The sequence below is a fragment of the Periplaneta americana genome, chromosome 16 (genome assembly GCF_040183065.1).
Source record: "Periplaneta americana isolate PAMFEO1 chromosome 16, P.americana_PAMFEO1_priV1, whole genome shotgun sequence".
Lineage (NCBI taxonomy): Eukaryota > Metazoa > Arthropoda > Insecta > Blattodea > Blattidae > Periplaneta > Periplaneta americana.
The window spans coordinates 77464241-77490161 of NC_091132.1; the positions used below are offsets into that span (position 1 = coordinate 77464241).

Sequence of the window (25921 nt, forward strand, 5' to 3'; positions counted from 1 at the left end):
GGAAGAAGACTTTGTCACCAAACGATACCATTTGAAATAATGTGTTGTACTGCCCTATATTATTTAAAACGTATGTACCTAACTAAGTTTTTAATTGGTTGTGGAGGCTCTTGAATTAAACTTCAAAATGTTTCACGGACTTACTAATAACCCCGTATTTTAAGCTTCTTTTCTTCCAACAACGCCAATCCTTGTCTAAAAATATTTGTATTATTGTGTATGTCACTTGAAAACTCACTCAATCCGTAGACCGGAGAATAAAAAAACTGGCCCAGTTCTTTCATAAAAATGGACTTAACGTGTTTTGGAGTCACACTCTTCAATTATAATAATAACTGTGTTCTAAGTAAACTATGGAATAGAACGCGTTGCCTATATTTGTCCAATGTATTGATCACAAACAACGCAGACCGTCATGCACGGCGATGCATGTCTGTTTAAGCTAACTTCAATTTTCAAATTAGGTCTATAAAAAACCAACTATTGTTGCTATTGTCCGCCTTCCTTTCCTTTTTTCGAAAAAATAGTTCGACGAATATTCTTAATAATGTAGACGGTCATTATCTATCACACAGATACTCTGATTTAAAGATAAATAATCTATTTCTAAAATTACTCATGTCTTTTAATTGGATATTGACTGAATAACTGGAGCGTCTAGGGACGTAGTGAAGGTACAGCCCTCGTCATTTGTGAAGCTGTCTGGTAGACAGTCTGGGAGTCAATTGAATTCGCTTTGTGACAAGACGCAGGGGTTCGTAACCTCGTTAAAGGCCGCTGCAAAGAAACCATTAGACGTCATCTTGAATTAACTGCTAACGTCACTTTAAAATCACATCCAAGAAGTGTGAGAAACGAGGTGCACAAGCGAAGACAAAAGCTAGAATTGCGTGAACTGTCACATAGTTCAGTTGTTCGCTGCATATTGATGAATCCCATGTTGAATCTACACAAAACATTTACAAGTTTAGATTATTAACATTTCCATCTATGTCGGTGTTAAAAGGATTCTAACAGGTACATCACTCAAGTCTAATCATGACAAACACGACACTTAGGCCATGTCTCAAAGCTACATTTTCAGCTGAAGTGAACTAGATTATTGACTAAATAGCCGGAAGTTACGATCCAAAGCTACGTGGTGAATAGCAATCAAATCCGTAGTAGCTAGTAAACGAAAATGCTTGCTTGATTATTGACTTGTTCACTAAACAAACATGGATACCTCATTAACAATTGGGGATATGAAATCGGATGATGCTTTGGAAATAAAATGTGAGTTCAATGTGGAATAACACGTTAACTTGGAACATTGACATTGTTGGTATCTGCGTTACATTTTTTTAATATTGTAATATTTCAGGCCCTTACCTTGGGTAATAGGATGCGAAACTTACTGAGTTTCCCGTAACACAAGCATGAGACACTAATGTAGAAACTCATCTTGCTGCCATCTGTTGCACGGTGGAGAACTTATTACATCTAGCAGCGCACCAAGTAGCGAAAACAATAAATAATTACTCCATACATTTAGCAGCGCACCTAGTGACGAAAATGTTAGCCTATGCAGAAAATATTCCTTCCCTCCCACCCTCATCGATATTCACAACTGACCCAATTTAAAATAAAACATTTACATTTTTATTTCTCACACCATCTTCCACTGAAAATTCTTACCGAAGCCAACAGGAAGATAAAAGAGACGATATATTTTACACTATCCAATTAAAATATAACGAAACAGAGACAGAAAATAAAACAAAAGGTAAGATAATTGCGATTGTATTATTTGGATATTGAGTGTACAGCGCAATGGAAAAGTCTGCAGAAACTACTTAGTTCAATTTATCATGTTATTACTACTTTGCAATACATTCAACAACACTATTTTTACAACGTCCATAAACATACTGTTTAACATACACTAGTATCACTTTATGTCCACACATTAGAAAGTTTCTGGCTGCCATCTTGTCTTCTCGAACATCGTCTGTTCGTCTCGAACGAATGGATAAATAGAGAACTCTGGGTTATCTACCCAACACGTAGTTCTAATGTTCACCACCCCACGACGTTGGGCGCTGATCTTATTTGAACCCCCTTCCGTCAGATGGTGCTGACCGCAGTTTCGGATCCTATTATATTTATCCATGCCCTTACCTTTTCCACATTTATTTTGATTGTTGATAGCCAAACGTAATTTTCATAGATATATTTTGAACATCTTTTACAATTCTACATCTTTCTACGTTTCTGTTCTAGGGTATCAAGAAATTTCCATTCAGTTCATAAACCTGAGAATTAAGTTTCTTGAACTGTTTACTGGAAAAATGTTTATAAACAAAGATTTCGAATTTCTAAAAAATATAACAGCTGATAACTCGTAATTAAACTGCATTAGGACACTGCCTTCTTAATTTAGTGCTCTACCGTAATTTCACGGCTTTGAGAAAAATAGTCTATCAAGAAGTCCACGACTCCAGCATACATGTTCAAAGCTCTCTAGTGTGTAGTTTATAAGACAGCTAGTTGCTAGTTATTAACATGTATAGATTTGAGCTTTGAGACTCGGCCTGACAAGCGATGCATAAATGGATTGCTCATGCATTTTACGGTATGTTTAGGGATTTTAATTAATATAAGAAAAGTGTTTCGATTTCATTTTTCCAACGTCTACAGGGTCTCAGAAAAAAAAATGCTTTTTTTCCCAAATTTTTAACACCCTCTTATTCGATAACTGTCGGGAGTAGGTCATGATTTTTATCTGCATCGATAAAAAATCTAATGAAGAATCATTTATCCATCTGGCGTATTCCAATAGCATGGATAGTTTTCGTGTAAATTTATTTAAAAAAAAACCACTCATTTCAAGCCATTGAACAATCCGACCAACTTGTAGCGTTGTAGCCAGAGAGAGAGGGATGAAAGGAAGTTCACCTTGGGAGACAGACCTGATTTCGTTGATCTCTTACATCTGTATTACGAGAAGAAAGAGCAGTGTGTTAGCGGCGATGTTACCAGGGTGCTGAACCTTCCAACTTAATTTTCTAATTAACCTTGCGTTTAATCACAAATTATAACATAGGTTTATATTAATTTAAGTGTACCCTGTCACTCCTTTCAATCTGCAGGATTATTTCACTTCCTCCCTGTAGATTCGACCTACAAGGACGCACTCACAACAATGGCACACTTGCATAATACACATGCGAGCGTTCAAAGTGAAGGGGAATCAGGAGGCAGAGTGGGCGGCAGACGGTAGATTAACGCCGGCCGCTCCACATATCACAGGTCGGTAAACCAAACCAATAACAATAATTCTGCGTATGAATACAGGCAGAGAGACAATTTCCCTTCTACTCGTAAAAGATTTAGAGGAAGATAAAAGATTGGACAGCATTTATTTGAACTATCGGACATTTAAAAATATAATGGCATGTAGCACAAACGTAAGCTGGAATTATAATTAATTTGCATAAAACATTTTCTTTTTTGCATACATTTTTGTTATCTTGATATTTTTGTCTACAAAAACATGTAATAGAACTATGACCGTGTCCACACCTGTGAAGTAACGGTTAGCGCGTCTATCTACGAAACCAGTGGCCCGGGTTCGATTCCCGGTCGGGGCAAGTTACCTGGTTGAAGTTTTTTCCGGGGTTTTCCCTCAACCCAATATGAGCAAATGCTGGGTAATTTTCGGTATTGGACCCTGGACTCATTTCACCGGCATTATCACCTTCATATCATTCCTAAATAACCTAAGATGTTGATAAAGCGTCGTAAAATAACCTACTAAAATAAAAAAAAAATTTGACCATATTGAATGAGTTGGACTGTTGAAACTGACTACAGCGATATCACTATTTCTGCTCTCGCATGGATGAAATGTTACGCATAGCCACTGTATGTTGTGAGGAATTTCATTCAGTACCTAGGCAAAATTTGAAATATGTAATATTCCGCGAACTGCGTATCTATATTAAACATTTTACACATTGCGTAGGTATTTTGTAACATTATAACACACCGATTTACACATACTACCTGTGACTATTACATGCAGAATGTTTCACGGAATTATACTTTCGATTGTGAATAGCCACAAAGTTATTTTCTACTTTACTTTATACAGAGTGGGCCAAAGAAACGGGAGATTTTTAAATAGTGAAATGAAACTTTAAATATTGTACTAAATTAACATTTTCTGTAGGGAAATATAGAATATGTACATAATATGCCATTTGCATGTAACCACTACTTCTTGAAAAATGACATCCTTCAAATACTCTCCACCAACTTGCATACATTCTCGTAATCGCTCTTCGAAATTTCTCATTACACTTTGCAACATTTCGATTGTCATGTTTGAAATTTCTTCACCAATTGCTATCTTCAGTTGTTCAATGTTTCGTGGTTTGTTTGTATACCTTACTTTTTAGGAAACCCCACAAAAAATCACATGAACTTAAATCGGGATAACGAGCAGGCCAGGGAATGCCTCCATTTCTCGATATGACAGGATTTCCAAACAAATTTCGCATTTCCGTCATAGATATGGCTGCAGTATGTACTGTTGCACCGTCTTGCTGAAACTAAGTTGATCTGTTGATACGAAAATTCCTTAATCTCAATTGACCACTTCACAATTTTGAATAGTCACATAACGATCTGCATTAACAGTTTGCACAAGCACACGAGTTTTTCTGTCCATCCATTATAATACCTGAGAGACCTGATAGGCCTTCTTCTCGTATTTCATAGTGTATAACTTATAACCGCTAACAAGGATGCAGTTACAGGAGAATGGAGAAAGTTACACAACACAGAACTGCACGCATTGTATTCTTCACCTGACATAATTAGGAACATTAAATCCAGACGTTTGATATGGGCAGGGCATGTAGCACGTATGGGCGAATCCAGAAATGCATATAGAGTGTTAGTTGGGAGGCCGGAGGGAAAAAGACCTTTGGGGAGCCCGAGACGTAGATGGGAAGATAATATTAAAATGGATTTGAGGGAGGTGGGATATGATGGTAGAGACTGGATTAATCTTGCTGAGGATAGGGACCAATGGCGGGCTTATGTGAGGGCGGCAATGAACCTCCGGGTTCCTTAAAAGTCAGTAAGTAAGTAAGTAAGTAAGTAAAACTTATAACTAGACTTCGTGGAATTGCCACGATAATCACAAGGTTTACTGTGCACGCGGTGTAGACTGTATGAGAAGGGGGCGTGCAAAGGATGGAGTATGCCTCTGATGTAAACTCTGAGCAGTATACTGCGGTTACAATAAAACCTGTATCCTGGATTCAAGAAATATAATGAATGACCATTGAAGTAGGAAATGTCCACACATGTAAACACACAATTATTTTATAGTGAGGTATATAAACTCTTAAAATTTAATGTAAGATACTCACATCATCCTTGAATATGTGCATTGCAGTGAAGAGTTACGTACATTTTGAGCGACTGCAAGGTAACCTCCTCCGATGGTCACTTAAACAGTTTTTATTTTGGGAAAATGTACGTTCAACATCACACGATGTAATACGTACATATTTGAAGAACGGAAAGTCACTACTTTTTAGTACACCAACTTCAGATGTCTTGTCGTGTCAAGAAACATAATTTATAATACGAAGTTGTGAATAGGCAGAAATTTTAGCAATAATGTTTCTCAACTTACATTTCACTTTTTCTGAAATTAATGAATTGTTATAATGGATAACGGTTTGTGATACTTTATCCACTGTATTAAGGGCTTCTTAGAGTTGTAGTTTAGACGATTCTAACAGGATGATGCTTTTGGACACGATTTTAAAATTAGAATCAATGAACAGAATATCTTCCAATAGCTGTTCAGAAGACAATGATTTTACAGCTCCAACAGCGGAACTTCTATGCTATCCAATGCATCAATTACCTCCATTATTTTTCCGTAATGCTCTGCATAATAATTAACAGCATCCTACCACGTTCCCCAACGGGTCAAGACTGGCTGCGGGGGTAAGAGTATTCCAGGGGCAATTATTTGGAACAGCAACACTCTCATTGTAGTATGTTTGATTGAATTCTTGTCTGCACTGAACAAATGTTAAGCTTTGACTATTCCAACCACAGTAATGCAAAAACAAGTGCTTACATAGGTATACATTAGCTGTAGCAGCTCTATCTATTTGGACCGGTCACAACTCTTAATATGAACTGATTATAATACGAGACGGGGCGGTCGCTTACCTCCTCTATACTACCGTACATCGGCAACCTGATTGCATGCTGCGTGTGGCAATTCAACGAAGTCTACTTATAACCTTTCTCTGACTGAGGTTCTGGCTGCTATGTACATCTATTATCAGGAAGTACATCTCACTTGACGATATGTGTCAGAGGAAGAACAATTGTTTGTATTCATCTGAAGTGTGACTAATGTAGTATGTAGCTAGTCGGTGATGTATGTAATGGAGGGGGAAAGAAAATGGCCACCCTACCCTGTCCTAGTTGCCTCATAAGTGGTGCTTTGTTGGTACCACTTGTGAGATTCAGACCTGTCTTCGGATAGTTGACTGAACAACAACGTATAAACCCTTTCATTTCCGTCTGGACATAATCAGATTAATAATAATTATTAAAAAAAAAATAATGTGGATGCTCAAGTGGAACTTCAGGCGATAGATCTTAATTCTCTTTGGCACTGGAATTTTGTTTGAAAAGGAAGAATTAATAGAATTTGAAGGGGGGGGACACTAAAGATACAAAAAGACTTCAAATACTGCGGGGTGTTTTACTCAAATATCTGGTTATGTTCGGGGCAACCTACCTAGGCGAAAAAACTTTCTCATTTATGAAATATCTCAAGAACAAAGCACGATCACGATTAATTAATGGTCTGTTTTTATGTGTAGCTACAAGCGACTTCTCCTTGGACATCACTGAAATTCTGAATAACATTCAAGTTCAATGTCCATAATATAACATCAAATGTATTGGAAATTACATAAGCAACTACCATACACTTTTAATACGGACTGCTATGCATATGTTCAACATATAGGGTGCTATTCATAGACATTTCGCTAGCCCGCGCTACGAGCGTGCTAAACTAGCCCTGGGTATCGACTGATTACTTGTACGGGATTCATATCATATCATATCGTTAACACTGGTTTATGAATTCGAAAAACGTTAATTCGCTGATCATCCACCGGAAGCCCGCGCTAATAATGTCTATGAATACGGCCCATAGGGTCTACCTTTAATATAGCTACAACTTAAAAAATTGTTCTCTTTTATAGTAAAACGTAAATTTTTAACAGAGGAAATAAATAAACTGCCAGTACACAGGACCAATTTCTTCAGCATCTGGGTACCTGGTACGCATTGATCGTTGAATTAATTTGAAGACATAATTATAATTACTCTGTCTGCCATTGTAATTCACTGTGGCTCCACCCCTATCTGATTGATGGATTAAAGAAATTTAGGCCAAGAAACATATTATAATTTTGCATTACACAGTTTCGGTCAATTTAAGTTTTATATGACTTTTATACGTAGATGAGATGCAAACGATTGTTCCTAATAATAAATTGTCAGTAATATTAAAAATTAATATTTTGAAGAATTAAATTAATACCTTCAATTTTTATGTTCATTATTCAAGGATAAAGTTATTTGGTGGGTTGCAAGAACGCATTTATTCCTTCGTTAGCTAACGGACCAATAAATCCGAAAGACGCGTTGCAAGAAACATCTTTAGTGTTATTGGTCCGTTAAAGGATTCACTAACTTAGAGATCTGATTTCCCTCATATAATAATATTTCTTTCTCCGTTAGACAGCAATCTTACGTATATTTTGTGTATTGGGGAGTAGTTTATATATTTTGATTCGACATAATGTTACCTGTATGAGATTCAGGTATGCGATATTTTGTATAATAGGCCTATATACAAGACATTAAAATAATATTGCATATCGATGGCTAAAAAGTGATACCTCGTATCTGTATATTTACAGATGAATAAAATAACTGTTTCAGAAATTAGTTTCTCAAAATAGACAAACTTACTTGTATATATGTTTCTGCTTTGCAAGATCTTCTATTCGAGAACAAAATAATAGTATACCTGTACAATTTTGTAAAATCTGTTCAGTAGTTTAGGGCAAATAGTTATACATAGGTAAGCACACAGATAGTATTTTTCCAGCGCATTATAGTAAACGTGTATTTCCGCGAATATAACAAAAGCGATTATTTGTAGGCTAGTATTTTTAGTATTTATTTATTTGGCTGCAGTGCGTTGCAATGTTGAATGAGAGCACTTTGCTTTTATGCTTGGTATAATTACAAAGTGGGCCTAAGAAACGAGAGATTATTTGGCCTGATTGTTGCAATTTTTAAACATGAAATTTTGGACTGGTGAGCAATGAGGATTTGCTGTAAAATCTTATCTTATATCATACATCGGCAAAATTTATCTTCCGAATACACCAACAGAACGCAACAAACTCAGCACTCAAATAGAAGGGATGAAAGGAGTATGAGTACGCTTCCTCTTAGCACGGTATATAATGTGCAGTGCCAGACTGTAAATTTAAGAAGTACAACGTTGAACACCGTGGTTATTATTGATATGTTTTAATTTAGTTTCTTTGTCATTTTTCACAAACTTCGTAGAACAATGAATGATAAAGTATAACAAAACGAAACCGGAACAGTAATTCAAAGAAAAATGGCATTTGAATTAACTGATTAAATTCAGGAGTACAATTATATGTGGCTAATTTTAACTGTGAAATAAGATGCTCATCTGTAATACGAGTTCTTTTTGATTTTAGAATGTTCATTTTTTGTAAAAAAAAATTGTTCATATATAATAGACTACAATGTAGAGGCAAACATGGTTGTGATTTTGACTGCATAAGAGACGTCATATCAGCGTATTTTAATTTGTTTAGCAATTTGGAATCTTTATATTGGGTTTCCAAAAACATGTCGTTTAAGAAATATACAATTTACTCTTCTAATTCAGGCCTTAATTTCATTATTTCTAAGCCAGGATTTCCGTGCAATAGAAAATCAGTTTCAGTTATTTTAAATTAAAGGAATCTTTTGTTACGAAAATCTATTTGTAGTTCATTCAAGAGGTCAATGTAATATAGGCCTAATAATTTTATATCTTGTGTACAGTATTGCTAAATGAGTGTAAGCAAGAAAAATTAAATGTGTTCTTTCCTGATAAATTTTGCTTCCATACGTCTGTAAGTAAAAGAAAAGAATTTATGCTGTCGTATAATATATTAACTATATTTTTATTATACCCTTGAAGCTACCAATTTAATTTGTTGAGGTGTTCTGAAATTTCGGCAAGGAATGCCAAATCTAGCAGCTAATTTTCGTCCCCTAACTAGGGAATTTCTATGCCCTATTAACACTTAATTATTTATTAATATATTGAAATCCTAGGTCAGCGAAATATTTTTCAAACATAGGCTACAATTGTCGGTACTTAAAATTTGTTGTTACCTGCACCTTTTCCTTCATAAAATCATAAATTATTTTCCGCGTGTCAAAAAATCGACGAAATATTGTTCTATGGCTAATGTACCTTACAGCTGTGTAATATTAATGACAAATCTGGCATTCTTCCCCCATTTCCTGTAAGAGTTTTCGGAATTGCCGATGTTTCAATGACTTCGATTTTATTTGGTTTATGATGTCAACAACCAACTCCATAATATTTTTCATATTTTTTGTTTTACTCTGTAGTGCTTCTTGGTGAATTATAGTGGATGAAAGTTATATCATTATCAATGTTTAATTGTGAAATTACAGAATTTATTTTTATTTTTAATGCTTCCTCAATTTTGAGGTTGCCCGTAGACAAAGCATACCAGATAATAAATTTATTTAATTCATTAAATACAATGTTCAGTTAAAGACAAGTAAAGTTTACAACGGTGAAAAATCCTGAAAAGTTCAGTAACTAAGGTAAATAATAGCAATGGTTTTTAAAACCAGAGCATAATAAAAATATATATAATGCATTAAATACAATGTTCAGTTAAAGACAATTAAAGTTTACAATGGTGAAAAATCCTGAAAAGTTCAGTAATTAAGGTAAGTAATAGCAATGGTTTTTAAAAATTTGTAAGGAACCCCTGAGAGTGGCAATAGTTATTTCTTTTAAAATAGATGTTGGGAGAGAAAGAGATTTCCAAAATGTTGCTAGAAAGCCTGGAATTGTTCCTCTAGCGCCAATGAGTAGGCCCACTACCTCTATATCGTCGAGTTCGTATTTTTCTTTATAATATGAAATGGTAGGTGTATAAATGCTCTGCTTTTCTTGATGAACTTCTAAAGGCTGGGACTGATGACTTTCAAACTTGATGGTTGAGTCAATAACCTTTGCTTTTGTTTTTTAAGGCAATTATATCGATTCTTCTGTGGCTTCCATTTTCTGCTAGGTTGTGGACTTCTTCGAAAACCTTGAAGTCATTGTCTCTTATTGCTGCAGCTATAATGGAGCGAATGTTATGATGACGCGTATTTCTTAATAAATCACCGTGAGAGCGGGATCCCAAAACGTGCGCAAGGGTTCTATCTCTCTGTGGCAGCGCCTGCAGAGGTGATCGTTTTGAGATCGTCCCGATTCAGATCTAATTGCAGAAACATTTGCTGTCATCTTGATAGTCTCTCACCATTCACTGCATGACAAGCCACCATGTTATAGGTTTTAGCATAATTAGTGCGATTAGAATTAGGCTTTTGGTTAATCCACCGTGACCTGGAACTTCATGTTCCCAACGTTTCGGAACTACACACAAATTCCATCATCAGGGTAAGACCAGAATGGTCGCCTATTCGTCGCTTTTAAAGCGCGTTACAGTATTTCTAAAATATTACCTAAGATGGTAATAGATCATAAACAAATATAGAAAGTGCTACAGGGGAGTTATAACCTGGGGCATAACACGTACAATAACTCTGTTTTGTGAATTTGTTTCCAGACATCACGATCACGATCATGACCATCACCACCACCATGACGACGATGACGACTACGGCATCAAGCCGAGGGACGTCGCCTTCGGTTTTCTAACCTTCATGATCATCCTCAGCAGCCTGCAGGTTGGTAACCCGCCAGGAATGGAGAAGTGGGTTAGCGTTTAGATTAGAACTTTTAATTAATTTTAAATGTTCTCCTCCAGGGTGCTCTGATCAACCTGTCCAAGAACAACAATTTGGTGGGCGTCATCACGTCGCGTAGGCGCCGCGACGTCTCGCAGCTTTATTCCATGAATGAGGTGCCAGATGTTCCGCTCCCGTTCCCCACCAAGGTAGGCATGTTGATAATTGCATCCATCGGTGTGGAAACTCAACTTAGGCGACAAATGATCGATAAATTTTGCCTGGAGACCTCTATCAGGGATACAGTTTTTAGTGCCGTAAATCTACGACACGAAACCCACAGCTTTACTGACTTCTCGGAATAATAAAAAATTGTGGAAGATATGGAAGGTGTCGTGAGTTATTAACAAGTAATAATATACAGGGTGGAAGGATACCGATGCACCAAAATTTAAGAGATGATTCTACATGTTAAATAGGCTAACAAAACTTTTACTACACTTTTCCTTCAATGAAGCCTGTTAAGCAAGAAAAAAAATACAGTGGAAGCTCTTAAGTTCGACAGAAATCAAATTCGACATCCTATAGTTCGACTGCTTACGTAGGAGAATTAGACACATCCCTATACGGGCATTAAGAAATGGGTTTGCTATTTGAATGGAAATTGGTCCTGTGTCTTGTAGTGATACTTTTGTTAAAGGAAAACAGAATATTTTATTGATTAGGACATCCATATTGATCACTGATTTTATGAACTCTTCTTTTTCTATTTGAGAATTGTGCCGTTTGTGAGACGGAACTGTCGAAACACACTGTGGTACTAGAAGCGCATACACAAGTCTCGGGGCGGGCAGAAAATGCAAGTACAGTACTGTATTCGTTGATGGATAACCAATAAGGAGAGTCCACTGTAGTCTTTGTCCAATGTTTGCAGCGCTCTATTGCGATAACGGCCTTAGAGAAATGTCTGATTTCTATGCAAGCTGATAGGTAAAAATAATCTGAATAGTTAGTGTTTTGATTCGATTTTTGCAAATTAAACCGTTTAGCCATGAATTTCGTGGGACAGTAAGACTGAGTTTTTACCACAAAAAAAAAATCAAGTTTCGGTTTTTTGTACGAAAATGGGCACTTGAGGAGTTGATTATTATATAGGTCTGCTTTATATGTCAGTATTGTATCTCTTTTTACAAATCAGTCTTTTTCTCGAAACCACATTTATGATGTTCAAAATGCTTCAGGCACGTGCAGTTTCAGCCAAATTCAATGAAAATATATTCGTACGTGTCCAGACATATATTATCTCAGATCTAACGTTGAGGAATGTTAAGTATCTAGAAAACTAGTAGCTAGAAATGTATTATGTAAATAAAAAATATGAATAAATTAATGTCTACTTTTCAAAAATTTATTGTGCCTAAGCTAGTCTAGATATCATGACTTTCTCAACATTAATATATTGCACGTGAATCAGAGTGCGTATAAAAAATACGAACTTGAAGTATTTAGGTATTTAAGTGTAATGAACACGGAACATTTTGATTACATCAGTAATTTTCATAATTAACTTCGAAACTAACAGCCTGATTGAGCTGAAAATTTGCACGTATCTTATTCTTAACATATCAAACAAACAATTTAAAAATTAAATCTGATTTCACATTGTAAACGTAATGAGCATGCAACATTTTGATTACATTACCAATTTTCATAATTAAAGTAAAATTAACTTCGAAACTAACAGTCTGATTGAGTTGAAAATTTGCACATAGCCTATCTTATTCTTAACATATCAAACAAACGGTTTAAAAATTAAAGACATCTGATTGACATTGCAAACCCTTCAGCCTAGTTTTGTGACTTTTCTCTCTTCATTTAAATCAGGTGTATGTGTTGTTCCGTGATATTTGTTTGTTTCAAGTATTTATTTTATATCATGTTGGGTCTATTAATAATTTTCAGTTCTAAAACGAAAATGTTATCAGGTTGGGTAGTAGAGTTTAGTTGCTGTGCAAAAGTTCGGATTTATAATTGCAACGAAACATTGCTTTGTAGTCTTCGTCACTTTATAACGTCCACGGTTCTTGTATGCTAAATTTTAGCACTTATAGTATCTGCCACCTGCAACTTCCGACAAAGGATATGCAAACGTGCCTTGGTTATCAAGTAATTGACTGCACTCAATTGCATCTCGGATGCTACAGTGACAGAACTTTATAGTTAATCATTTGAAACAATGTCAATTTTTTTCCAGCCTTTGTTAGATATTGCATCGAGCGAAAATGTTAGTCCGACAGAACTCCTTTCAATAAATCGATCTGTTTTATAACAGGTATATGTGGAATAACATTTATTAAATAATCTTTAGGTATCAAGTCACTGCAGTTAAATTAAGCTGTTAGGAACGTGGCAAAGATGATGTTTAAATCGCAACAAATGATAATAATATGTCTCTGTTTATTTTATTTTATTTTATTGGGTTATTTTACGACGCTGTATCAACATCTAGGTTATTTAGCGTCTGAATGAAATGAAGGTGATAATGCCGGTGAAATGAGTCCGGGGTCCAGCACCGAAAGTTACCCAGCATTTGCTCGTGTTGGGTTGAGGGAAAACCCCGGAAAAACCTCAACCAGGTAACTTGCCCCGACCGGGATTCGAACCCGGGCCACCTGGTTTCGCGGCCAGACGCGCTGACCGTTATTCCACAGGTATGGACAATATGTCTCTGTTATAAAGAAGTGGGAGTCATGGACATTATAATATGGCAAAGACTTTAATGCCTATCTATTGCCTGCCTCTGGGGAAGGGAAGGGGAATAATACCTCGCTCTGATCCTGTACGTTTCACGTGCTTCTCTAGAGACGTTAGAAGTCGCTTCTTTCTCTGCGATAGCTGTAATTACTAGAGATGAAAACAACTAACTGACGCTCTTGTTCGCTGTGTTCGTTGCAGTTGTCGAGTCTCGTCTCGTTATTCTCGTGCGCTTCGAATCTTGCTCTCATTCCCGAAATAGCATTTGATCAGCGTGGAAAGATTTCGTAACTTTGAATAACATACATAATTGAAATAAATAACATTATAAATGTTTGAGACATAGAGACAAAACAAAACAGTATCGTAATTATCAAAATGTTCTGGTTCTATTATCAGACATTACCTAAGGTTATATAAATAGAAAAAAAAAAACAATCCTCAAATAAATTTGCATTTCTAAGAAACATAAAACATACCGCTGAATAAAGCGTTAATATATATATATATATATATATATATATATATATTTTACTTGAGATTGTACACTTAATCTCAAACATACGAAAAGAAAATTCCTGGCCTTTTAATAAGGGACTAGTAATTATATAAAAATTGGAGAACGGATTATTATACACTGAAAGGTAGAGATGATGTTTCAAATAGGCTAATTGATTGTTTATACATATGTAACAGTTGCCAAAACAGCTAGAAGTTCAGTCTGGTCTGTGAGTATAAGTAAATGTGGCGATTCTAGGCTGCTTGACGTTCGAGACTCGACAATTCCCGAAGTCTTGAAACGCTCACAAGCAGTCTTTATGTGAACGGCGCGATGTAGTCAATATTGTCGTGCGGGTTTTCGGCTTTGAGGGCGCTGTTAGTCTTGCTTTCTCGATCGTTGTTCAACTCTAGTAATTACATATTTTATCCCCTTTAAAATCTTTCAAACTTGTCAAAACGTTGTTCTACGTCCGTCAAGCATTATTTCTAAAAAGAGTAAAAAATGTTATGTAGCGTCGCGACAGAGTGACAAAGAATTGAATGACGTGTTTTTTTACAGCTGGACGAGAAGAACTGGCTGCTGGTGGAGGATAAACAAGTACGCTGCATGCAGCACAGCGTGTGCGCCACTAACCGGCAGCTCGCGCACGACCTGGGCTCCACGGGTCGAGTCCTGGGCCGCTACCTCACGTATGTACAGCAACTACTTTCCTAGTCTCAGACAAAAGTTCAATATAACTATCGTTTTATAGACACATTCCGAAATTACTTTGGTTTCGACATCGTTTGCAATGAAAATGAAACTCTGTTACACAGAAAAGTTCCAAAAACTATCGATTTATAGACATATTCTGCATATTTTAATAAATGTTGCTATTAGAGACCAGATTAAATGGAGAAATCCAGGCGCCGGCTTTCAACTTTTTTCAATAGATGTTGCCGGATTTAAGCCTGGGCAACCTAGGCAGTTTCCTAAGGCGGTAATTTCCAGGGGGGGGCGGTATTTTTTCTGTCTCTTTCTCTTCGTTTCTTTTTTCATTTTCATTTTACAGTGAAATTTGTATTTAAATCACTGGTTTGTAAATCTTTTCCTAAGTTTGTTCTTGAATATCTTGCGGAAGTCGGATATTGTTTTGTTATCGTATTGCCGTGGTCGTGGCGAGAGTAAAAGGAAATGAATTAACAAAGCAATTACTGTTACATCATAAAAAATATATATGTCTGTGTTTGTAAAAACGTCAGCTCTATAGCTTCAACAGATTTCGAGAAAATAATTTAATATTCTGATGATAGGAAGTTGCGCACCAATATTACCTTAAAAGCATAATGCGATAAGAGTTTTGTTATGGAATATTAGTTACAGTTAAAACATATACCTAGGTAACTTTGCTTCTTACTATAATATTGTTTTGATTAGTTTATTGATTACTTTTATAAGGCTAAAGATACCATCAATATAAATTCCAACTTATCATGTCATACTCAATCTCTTTATTTTGGGCTATTACTTTCTTTATGAATGATGTATTTCATTCACTTAGTACAGTATAGTTGTACTGCTATAGAATTTATGTTAATATTCCTTCTTAACTCTTTATTATGTTATTAATATTTAAAACACAACTGCAATATTAGGAAACTGGTGTTAGTACTTTTGTTTTACAGAGAATATAGATAATATCACACAGAAAGAAGCCATACAAAAATAACAACATAAAATTTCACGTTCCGTTTGAAGTATGTACACCACTGTTTTCTTAATCCAACAGGCTGCTTATTCATATACACAACCCTTCATCCTTCCATACTTAGCGCTTGATGCCCGCGCACGCCGTCAAGGTCAGAAAAATGCGCTTGCTTTGACATCACTGCCACAAGATATCAGTGATTAAATGTGGCCACAAGAAAGGGTCAGAGCTGATTGTATTGCTTGTAGTACCTGTGCCGTAATTTAGGAGTTTCAAAGGAATGTTCATTTTCCTAGATTCTAGTTTAAGCTTATACACGAAATACCTTGATTCTCCACAAATTAGTGGTTCTGGCGGATTGTTGTCAACATCTTTATTAATTAGTCTGTGTTAAAATATTCTTAACTTTTTTAAACTAGAGGTCTCAGTGTGTAAAGACGAGTTACAGCTATTAACATCTGAAGAAACAGACTTGCTCAGTAATCAGCATTGTTTTTCCTGTTGTTAAATTTCAATATCTTTCCGTTTTCTTTTATGGCACTTACTCAAATTTGCTTGGGAATTCCATTTTTAATTCTGGATATTCTTATAAAAACTCTTTAACACTACCACTACACCCCGATAATAGTCCTATATTAACAAAAATTAGGTAACTTGCCAGGAACACAAGCACTAGCATTTGTTTTAACATTTAATACAATGAGAACTGGCAGTGTTGTTGACTTTGGCTGCTGAATTCATTATTAATTGTTTAAAATAGACCTGCTGTTATACTGTTACAATTTGAATAATCTGTACAAGGTTGCCAACTTTTAGAAGTTGAATACATTAAACTCTGCAATCAACTTATCAATCTAAACTTAAAATAATGAAGTGATTTTTGATGCGTTTTCTAACATCATTAATTACGTAATTACTTATTTCCTCAATTCTGATTTCAGTTGGCAGAGTTGTTGTCTATTTCATTTGCATAATTCATTAAAAAATACTTGTTCCTGGATTCTGAGGCCCCCAGAATCGTGAGGCCCTGAGCAGAGGCACCATTGGTTCCTGCCTAAATCAGGCCCTGCCCGTCACATTATGCGTTGTAGAGAAAAGTTTTTCACGGTATAAATATTGCCTAACTGAATATCATAAGAGGTTCACGTCTCTATCTCTGATGAAATAATTATATTGTTGTTCATTGCAACCATGAAGGAGGGGAAAGCAGTGCTAAGTTGCTAATTCTCCATGCATAAATCTTACAACCAACGTGATACCGTGGAAACCAAAGAATGAAGCTGTAAAATATCTTGGAGTGCACTTAGATCGCCGTCTATCATGGAAACATCACATCAACAACAAACTTAAATTGACTACTCAAGACTCGCTAAATTATATCCGCTCCTCAACAAGAAATCATCTCTAAAGCTACAAAATTGCATGCTACTTTATACATCTCTATTACGACCTTTAGTACTTTACGCCTGTCCTGTCTGGGGAGGAGCTGCAATAAGTGAAATTAAACACATCCAGTCATTTCAAAATAAAGTCCTACGAATTTCACTCAATTCTCCTTGGTTTGTCCGTAACAGCCAACTACACAGAGAAACTGGTATTGACACAATCAAACAGTTTATTCATTCACAATCTAAGAAGTTCTATAACAACCTAGAAAATGTTCCAGGCGCCATCCATTACTCTCTCGGAAGGAAGTTCACATTTCCCACCAGAATCAAGAGCCGACTTCCAATGGACCTCATATTATAATCAAAATTTGTCATCACACCAACCTATGTAAATAATTATTTATTAACAATTATTTTTGTTCATTGAGTAGCCCAATCTAGGCTGCTCTCAATTCAGTGTCATGTATTGTATTTATATTTTATTTAGAAATGATCTGTATAGCGCAAAATGCGCTGATCGATCAATAAATTAGCCTATTAAAAAATTATAAAAAATAACATAATATAAATTTTCTATATGTTCTTAATGCATGAATTCATTGTAAATAAGTGTATTATAATGCTGTAGCACACTGAATTGTACATATTGTAAGTAAACGTGGTAACTTAATGTGAAATGTGAGCAATAGGTGGTTTAATATTTTAAAGTGCATTCACGGAACACTTAAATATGTAGCTCAAACAACTGTATCGCCAAGTTTAGTTGTGGTTCTGGCTGTACGAGGGGAACACTACACTGCACATACACGTGCTGCTCATAGTCAACGCCTATAGTCGATGTTGCAGTTAACCTTGCGGATTACAAACCCCAAATGCGCTCTCTAATCATTACCATTGTCATTCTTATAAAATGGCACACTATGTCTTATTCAAGATCAAAAGATCGAATTTGATTTAATTTGTACTATTTTCAGCAGCGTCTGTATTTCTTTTTTTGTATTTATATGTGCTATCTGGTAGGATGGAAGAGAAGGCCTTATGGCCTTAATCCTGTCAGATTAAATAAATTATTATTATTATTATTATTATTATTATTATTATTATTATTATTATTTTATCTTATGAATTAAATTCACTCCCAATGTAGGAGTCGTCGAAATTTGGTAGATCTCACTGAGTTACTAACATCAATTGTTTCATATTCAAAGAAGTTAGTTTTCTAATGACAATTTTTTAATTTGTTCCTGATGTCGAAATAACATGTGATATTATACATAGCCGATGCACATATGTCTATTATTATTATTATTATTATTATTATTATTATTATTATTATTATTATTATTATTATCATCATCATCATCATCATCATCATCGTTGGCATTATCTTTTCTCATTTCTCGTCTATATTTTCGAGTTCCTCAACGCTGTTCTTCATTCTTTTCTAATTTATTTACGATACCATATCTCTACGAATCTATTCTGTCGTACATCTTCTCGTCTCTTTTCACGATTGCCGTCAGCGTGGTAAGACAGAGATTGTTTGACTGTTCTTCAGCCGTCTAGTGGCCAAATCTGTGGACACAGGCTGGGCACGGCTCGTGGCAGACGCTGGCAAGGCTGGACTCGCGGGGGTAGATTGTGCAGTGCTGTACCGCGGTTGCCATGGACACCTGGATCCAGCGCCAGCTACAAAACCCAACAACTGAATATTTTATTCTTGTCTAAACTTTTAGATCTGCACTCAAATAAAACCAAGCACAATCCCCTACCTATTTATTACTCCCCATCCTTTCCTAAAATCAAACTTTATTGTTGTTATTTCCCTATTCAAAATAAATGGAAATGTTATGTATACATGAAAAGAACTCATATAAATATATGTTCAGTTATCCGGTTTGAAATAAAAGGAATAACTTCTGGAATTTTCAGAAAATTTTATTTTTCCTCGCTGCTCCTCGTACTGTTAAAATACTATGGTATAATTCCTCGTATCCGGCAACTGTGGGACAATACCAGTGCTGGATAACTGATTTTGCCGGATAATTGGAAAATACGTTTATAGGTTATATAAAAACACACTGTACTGCCAAACACTTTTTTCCATGTTGAAATTTAGTAATTTTCATATAGATAATTAAAATTAAATACTGAATACGGTAATGTACATTCATTAGTTAATAATTATTGTAATAAAGTAATACATAATAGCGTAAAAAATACTAAAAGTTTTCGTAACCTTATAACAATTTTAAATGGCGGTCACGTGAGTCATGTGATGTGAAGAGCAGTGTAGCCAACTTCGCAACTATAAAGACTATGAAGTAGCGCTCGATGATTTGAGCGTAAGAACATTTCGTCTGCGTTTCGCGGAATCCATTGTGCAACAGCAGCGCTTAGTAGTAATAGCCTTGATACTATCCATCACTCGAATGAAATTTTTACACACTGTAGGAACAGAGAATTTCACACTTTCGCATTTAGACTCATCCAACATCCCTTCGAAACGGGCGAGTTCAAATGTTAAATTGAAAGATTATCGTCTCTGCGCATTGTTTGCAAGGTCCAAGTGACAGGTACCGATGCCACCCTTAGGGACATAACGGGTTTTTTGTCTTTGTTTTCACGCGTGGACAATGTAAAGAGTAAACACAATATGCGGCATGTGCGATCTACGAAAACCACTCATATCTTCGTTAGACCTTTCTCTTTCGCATGAATGATTACTATTTTTTTTGGCCTAGCCAAAAGCGCCGTTGTTTTGATATTGCCGGTTATTTGGGTGCCGGATACAAGGGATTTTACTGTATAACTTAGAAACTTGTGAACTTAAAATGATTTTATAAATACGCTTAGCTAGTAAGCGTCTAGTAACTACCTGTTGATGCTGTAAGTTAACTAATTTTATTTTATGGCTTGTCCATGAGGAAGTGTCCAAAATATTCACCCATAGTCTATAAATGCTTTTCAATCAAACTTAATTATCTTGACATTGTTCGTTTGTAACTCCCATGACATCCTTCTTTTCTCTCTTTGACACAAATTCCATGTCTCGTTTCCCAATGAAGACCATGCTGATATCTAAAGACACAATGTTTAGTCCGTATCGTTTAGAGGAGGCGACGTTAAGATGAGTGGAGAGAGTTGGATGACGTAAGCCGTCCTTCAGTATGCACGGAGCATTTTATGAAAACATACTACCGCCGAATTATATCCGTATTCATGCTAGCTCAGTTGATTTGTGTTTACAATATTGGTGCAGTGTAATCCCGACAAAAAGAAGATCATTGCTTGGACGTTTAAAGATGGTGGAGATTACTAGGGCCCATTCACAATGAAAATTAAACATAACCGTAACATAAACACAGAAGTTTGCGCCCAGGTTACCAAATGGGATCATTGATAATAATGATTCACATAAACATTGCCGTTAGACGTTAACATGAAAGTTTGCAAACTCTAAAGGCCCATTCACAATGAAAATTAAACATGACCGTAACATAAACACAGAAGTTTGCGCCCAGGCTAGCAAATGGGATCATTCACAATGATTCACATAAGCATTGACATAAACATTACCGTAAGACGTTAACATGAAAGTTTGCAAACTCCAAACTTTCATGCTTATGCTTAGGCCTACGTGATTTGCAAACAGAACACAATCGTGAAGCGCTGAAGTATACGACAGAATACGAGGAAATGGCGTCGTTGTTATGTTTCCATGGTTACCAAGTATGCTTGCGGTTATGTTTAGGTTCCCATCGTGAATGATGATATGACTTCTTGATTTTACCGTAACATTTATATTCTTAAGTTAACGCTTACGTTATGTTTAATTTTCATTGTGAATGAGCCTTAAGCCAGTGCTCTACCAACAAAGCGACATGCTTATGCTTACGTGATTTGTAAACGGTACACAATCGTGGAACGCTGAAGTATACGACAGAATATGAGAAAATGACTTCGTTGTTATGTTTCCATGGTTACCAAGTACCTTTGCAGTTATGTTTATGTTCCCATCGTGAATGTTCTTGATTTTACCGTAACGTTTGCATTTTTAAGTTAACGCTTACGTTATGTTTAATTTTCATTGTGACTGAGCCTTTACATGTGCTGAATTTGAGAAAGATGTAAAGGGAAATAAAACAAAATACAACAACATTGCAATTCCAAAAATCAAATTTATAATGTAAATCTGTTAAAACGTATTGAAGGTGATGAACGATCTTCAATCACTAACGAAGTTTCAGGTAAAAAAGTCGCAATTTTTTAAAGATTTATGTGAAGTGATGGTTCAGTGCAACATTCCATTTGAGAAACTCGATAATGCATTTTTAAAAACTTTTTAGAAAATATACAAAAGAGAAGGTTGCACAAGCAGCAACACTTCGTCATGGGTATGTACTTTCGTGTTACAAAAAAGTTCTATGAGACATTAGAAGTACAGTAGCAAATAACAAAATCTGGGTGTTACTTGACGAAACCACGGATGACGCTGGACGATATGTTGGTAATGTAGATTTATATCCAATGTAAAAAAAAATACATATTTTTTAACTTCTGCTGGGCTTTGCAAATGTAAGGAAATTGCACGTGGCGTTCCATTACCACCACAGCCTGTACTCACTCGCTGGGGAAAGTGGCTAGATGCCGCAGTATATTATGCTAAGAATTGCAGGAAAATTGTTGAAATAATTAGTTCTCTAGAAATTAAGGTATAGTCCCGTCGTTCTAATTTCCGGCAGCCAATCGCGTTGCAGGTCGGCTATATTTAAACGTGTGCTTCTTGTGATTCGCTTATGAAGACGTTATTCATTTCTTAAGGCTCGATAAATACTTAATATAATAGCCCGCCATTTTGGATCTTTCGTTGGCGTTTGCAGAAAGCACACGAAGACGTTATTTGCCGCCCAATTATTTGCTGAATTACAGTGCGTTTGATTTATTATCATAGGAGCTACGACATGATAATGTTTAACAGTGTGGCAAATAGATTCCTCGTATGGTAGCTCGGGAACGAAAGAACAAAAATGGCGAATGATACTACCTACCTAGACTTTATAGAGCCTTCACTTCCTAAGACGTAAGCAAAGAGGCGGAGTCACGCCGGAAATAACAGCGACGTGACAGTAATTAGCTGCAACTGAAGTCAGACAGACGTAGCCAATATTTTTAAACTGAGCAAGAGGACAAACAAATAATCTTTATTCAGTCTTGAGGAGATCTTTGGAGTTATGTTGGTACAGATAGTGGAGTCAAAACGTTGTAGAACGTTTTACACTTTTTGTATTTATAGACTCATCCAACACCCCTTCGAAACGGGCGAGTTCAAGTGTTAAATTGAAAGACTATAGTGCTGCGACTGAAGTTGCGAAATTCCTTATGTCAGACGAATTGTATGAGAATCTTTTGTACATTCAAGATAACTTTTCAGTTTTGCCTGGAACAATCACAGCGTTAGAATCGAAATAAGTGTACAATTTGACTTTAAACTTTCATTTTCACTCACATAATTAGTATACAGAAACACATCTCGGATTACACGACACAATGGTTATCAACAATAAGAAATTTGAAATGAAAAAATACATTAATAAACATAAGACTCAAGCTTCAGAAATCAACGTCTGAAGTACTTAATATCACCTTTACATTAAGAAATTATCATATTGTGAGTCACAAATTTCCTCAAAGATTGTCAGATATCTCTTCAAGAGTAAAGCTTAAAAAAACATTTTACCCTGCATATGAAAAAAAAAAAAAAACTCTTTTTAAAGCTTGCGCATTTCAAGGTGCAATAGATACATTTGGTTTGTTTACAGTCGCTAATACTGTTTTTGATAGGTTATAGTGTTTTCATTTAACAGCATTCGTGTCACCGGCGTAGCTCAGTCGGCTAATGCGCTTGCGTACCGATCAGGAGTTGCGTTCGGGCTCAGGTATGATTCCTGCTTTTACTCGGTTGGGTTTTTTCCGAGGTTTTTCGAACCGTAAGGCAAGTGTCAGGTAATCTATGACGAATTCCCGGTCTCGTCTCGCCAAATACCTTCTCGCTATCACCAATTCCATTGACGCTAAATAATAACCTCATAGTTAATACAGCGTCGTTAAATAACAAACTAAAATAGCATTCGTCACTAGTAATTCTTTCAGATATGCATATTCATTGATTTATTGTGCATTGTGAATATTTTATTCTTGCTGTTTCCGTTTTATGTCGCTTATAATTTTTGTCCCTTTTCCTTTTCCTCAATCTGGACGATTATACAATGAATTACTAATTTTATTTAAACACAACTCGATGTAAAGTGAGTATAGACTAAATATCTCACACACTGAAAACTAAACGTACAGCATAAACACACACAACACTGAATAGTATTTGATGTTATAATTACAAACTGCTACACTCGGGCTCCAATACTGCTATATGGTAATATGTTTTTTCACTTTGGTTTGGAAAATAAGTCATCTCCAGGAAATGGTATGTCAAACTAAATAGAACTTTTAGAGTTCAATTATTCCCATATTTAATAGGACATGAATTTTTTTCAGTTCAAACAATGCTTTTGTCTCTGAAGAACAAGAATCTATACTAATAATAAATCTGTAGCCGAAATGTTTCTGGTAATTTTCGATTTTCCAAAAATAATTGGTCCTAACATATATAATTAACCACCCTGAAACCGAAAATCGCTTTTTTGAAAATTTTGTTTGTATGTCTGTCTGTCTGTCTGTATGTTTGTTACCTTTTCACGCGATAATGGCTGAACGGATTTCGATGAAAATTGGAATATAAATTATGTTCGTTGTAACTTAGATTTTAGGCTATATGGCATTCAAAATACATTATTTAAAAGGGGGGTTATAAGGGGGCCTGAATTAAATAAATCGAAATATCTCGCTTATTATTGAGTTTTGTGAAAAATGTTACAAAAGTTTCTTTAAACATAATTTGCGATAAGTTTTATTCCTTAAAACATTTTGATAGGACTGATATTTAATGAGATAAATGAGTTTTAAAATTAAAATAACTGCCATCTAAGGCCGTGTAATGAAATAAAAAACAAATGACTTCGTCTATAAGGGCCTTGGACAGCAACAATCGAAAGCTATGAAAGATAGCCTACAGAGAATGTTTCTCTGTTTGTATGAAGTAATATCGGAAGCTAAATTAACCGATTTGTATAATTAATTATTATTTCACCATTGGAAAGTGTAGTTTCTCTAGATGGACATAATGCTATAATGTTATTACAGTAACTTCTGATATAATATAATGTAATATAATATAATATAATATAATATAATATAATATAATATAATATAATATAATATAATATAATATAATATAATATAATATGTAATATTATATAATATAATATTACATATTATATAATATAATATTACATATTATATAATATAATATGTAATATTATATTATATAATTTAAGTTATTTGAAGTGTTCACAACCATAGTGGGCCAAGCGTCATTTACTGAATACGTAGAAAACAAGGGTTAAAATTGAGTTATTACCATAATTCAATGGAAACCTATAACAAGTAAAATAAAGTATACACATTAAATCTAAATGATGTCAATCTTCATTAAACTATGGTTGCATGTAATAAAAATTAAGAAACAGGTTAAAGGAATTGTCATTGCACCAAATGAGTGTCTCTGGACCAAAATGATCGCATTTTAATTATTTGGATGCAATTTAAATTCAGTAACATATTAAACGATTTATCCGTCTATCAAACACTAATGTTCCCTGGATCAAACGTCCTATTTTAATTATGTAACTACTTTATATTTATTTCTAACGGGTGCAGCGGAGCGCTAGGGGTACGGCTAGTATAAAATAAAATTGATATGAAAAAAGTGAGATGACTGATTTTCGGATTCATCGATTCAATTGTGGGCAAGAGTGGCTAGAGAAATAGTGGAATTACGACAGAATAACGAAAGAGCCCAAAGAAAACACTGTCATTACTAGGGGGCGGATGTTGATGAAAAGTCATCTTATTTTTCACATTAGGACGATGCCTATTAATATAGAAATCCTTTCTATATTAATATAAACGTAACAAAGTAATTTCTTACATCGCATTTTTTGACGTTTTTGAACTAATATGTCATTTTTATATTTTTACGTCATTTTTTGGTCATTTTAAATACTTTGAAGAACTTTTAGATCATTTGGAATGTATTTTATTTTCTTCTTTAGATCTGTTAAATCATTTTCTAGCCAAATACGTCAGTATTAATTACCTACTGAATAAGTGAATAGCAGTAAAGTTTGAGTTTTATAGTTTGGAACAGACTCTAAAGTCCATCCCTCATTCCACTGAAGGCTTCACTTCACACAACGGAAGTAATATGAAATGATTGACAGCAGCTTAGTTTAAGTGAGGACTTTGTCCGCTACTGTTCTTTTGTCGGTACGGGAT

General features: G+C 35.2%; 1 protein-coding gene across 1 annotated transcript in view; it reads left to right on the forward strand.

Annotated features, from left to right (window-relative positions):
• The window catches only part of LOC138716501 (uncharacterized), an 81899-nt gene extending 62513 nt beyond the window's left edge, over positions 1-19386 (forward strand). Inside the window, exons 4-7 of the mRNA XM_069849643.1 lie at positions 11016-11136; positions 11217-11345; positions 14951-15081; positions 19026-19386. Of these exons, the coding sequence (XP_069705744.1) occupies positions 11016-11136; positions 11217-11345; positions 14951-15081; positions 19026-19176 (532 nt within the window). The 3' untranslated portion in view covers positions 19177-19386. The remainder of the gene's footprint in view (positions 1-11015; positions 11137-11216; positions 11346-14950; positions 15082-19025) is intronic.
• Positions 19387-25921: the final 6535 nt, after the last annotated feature.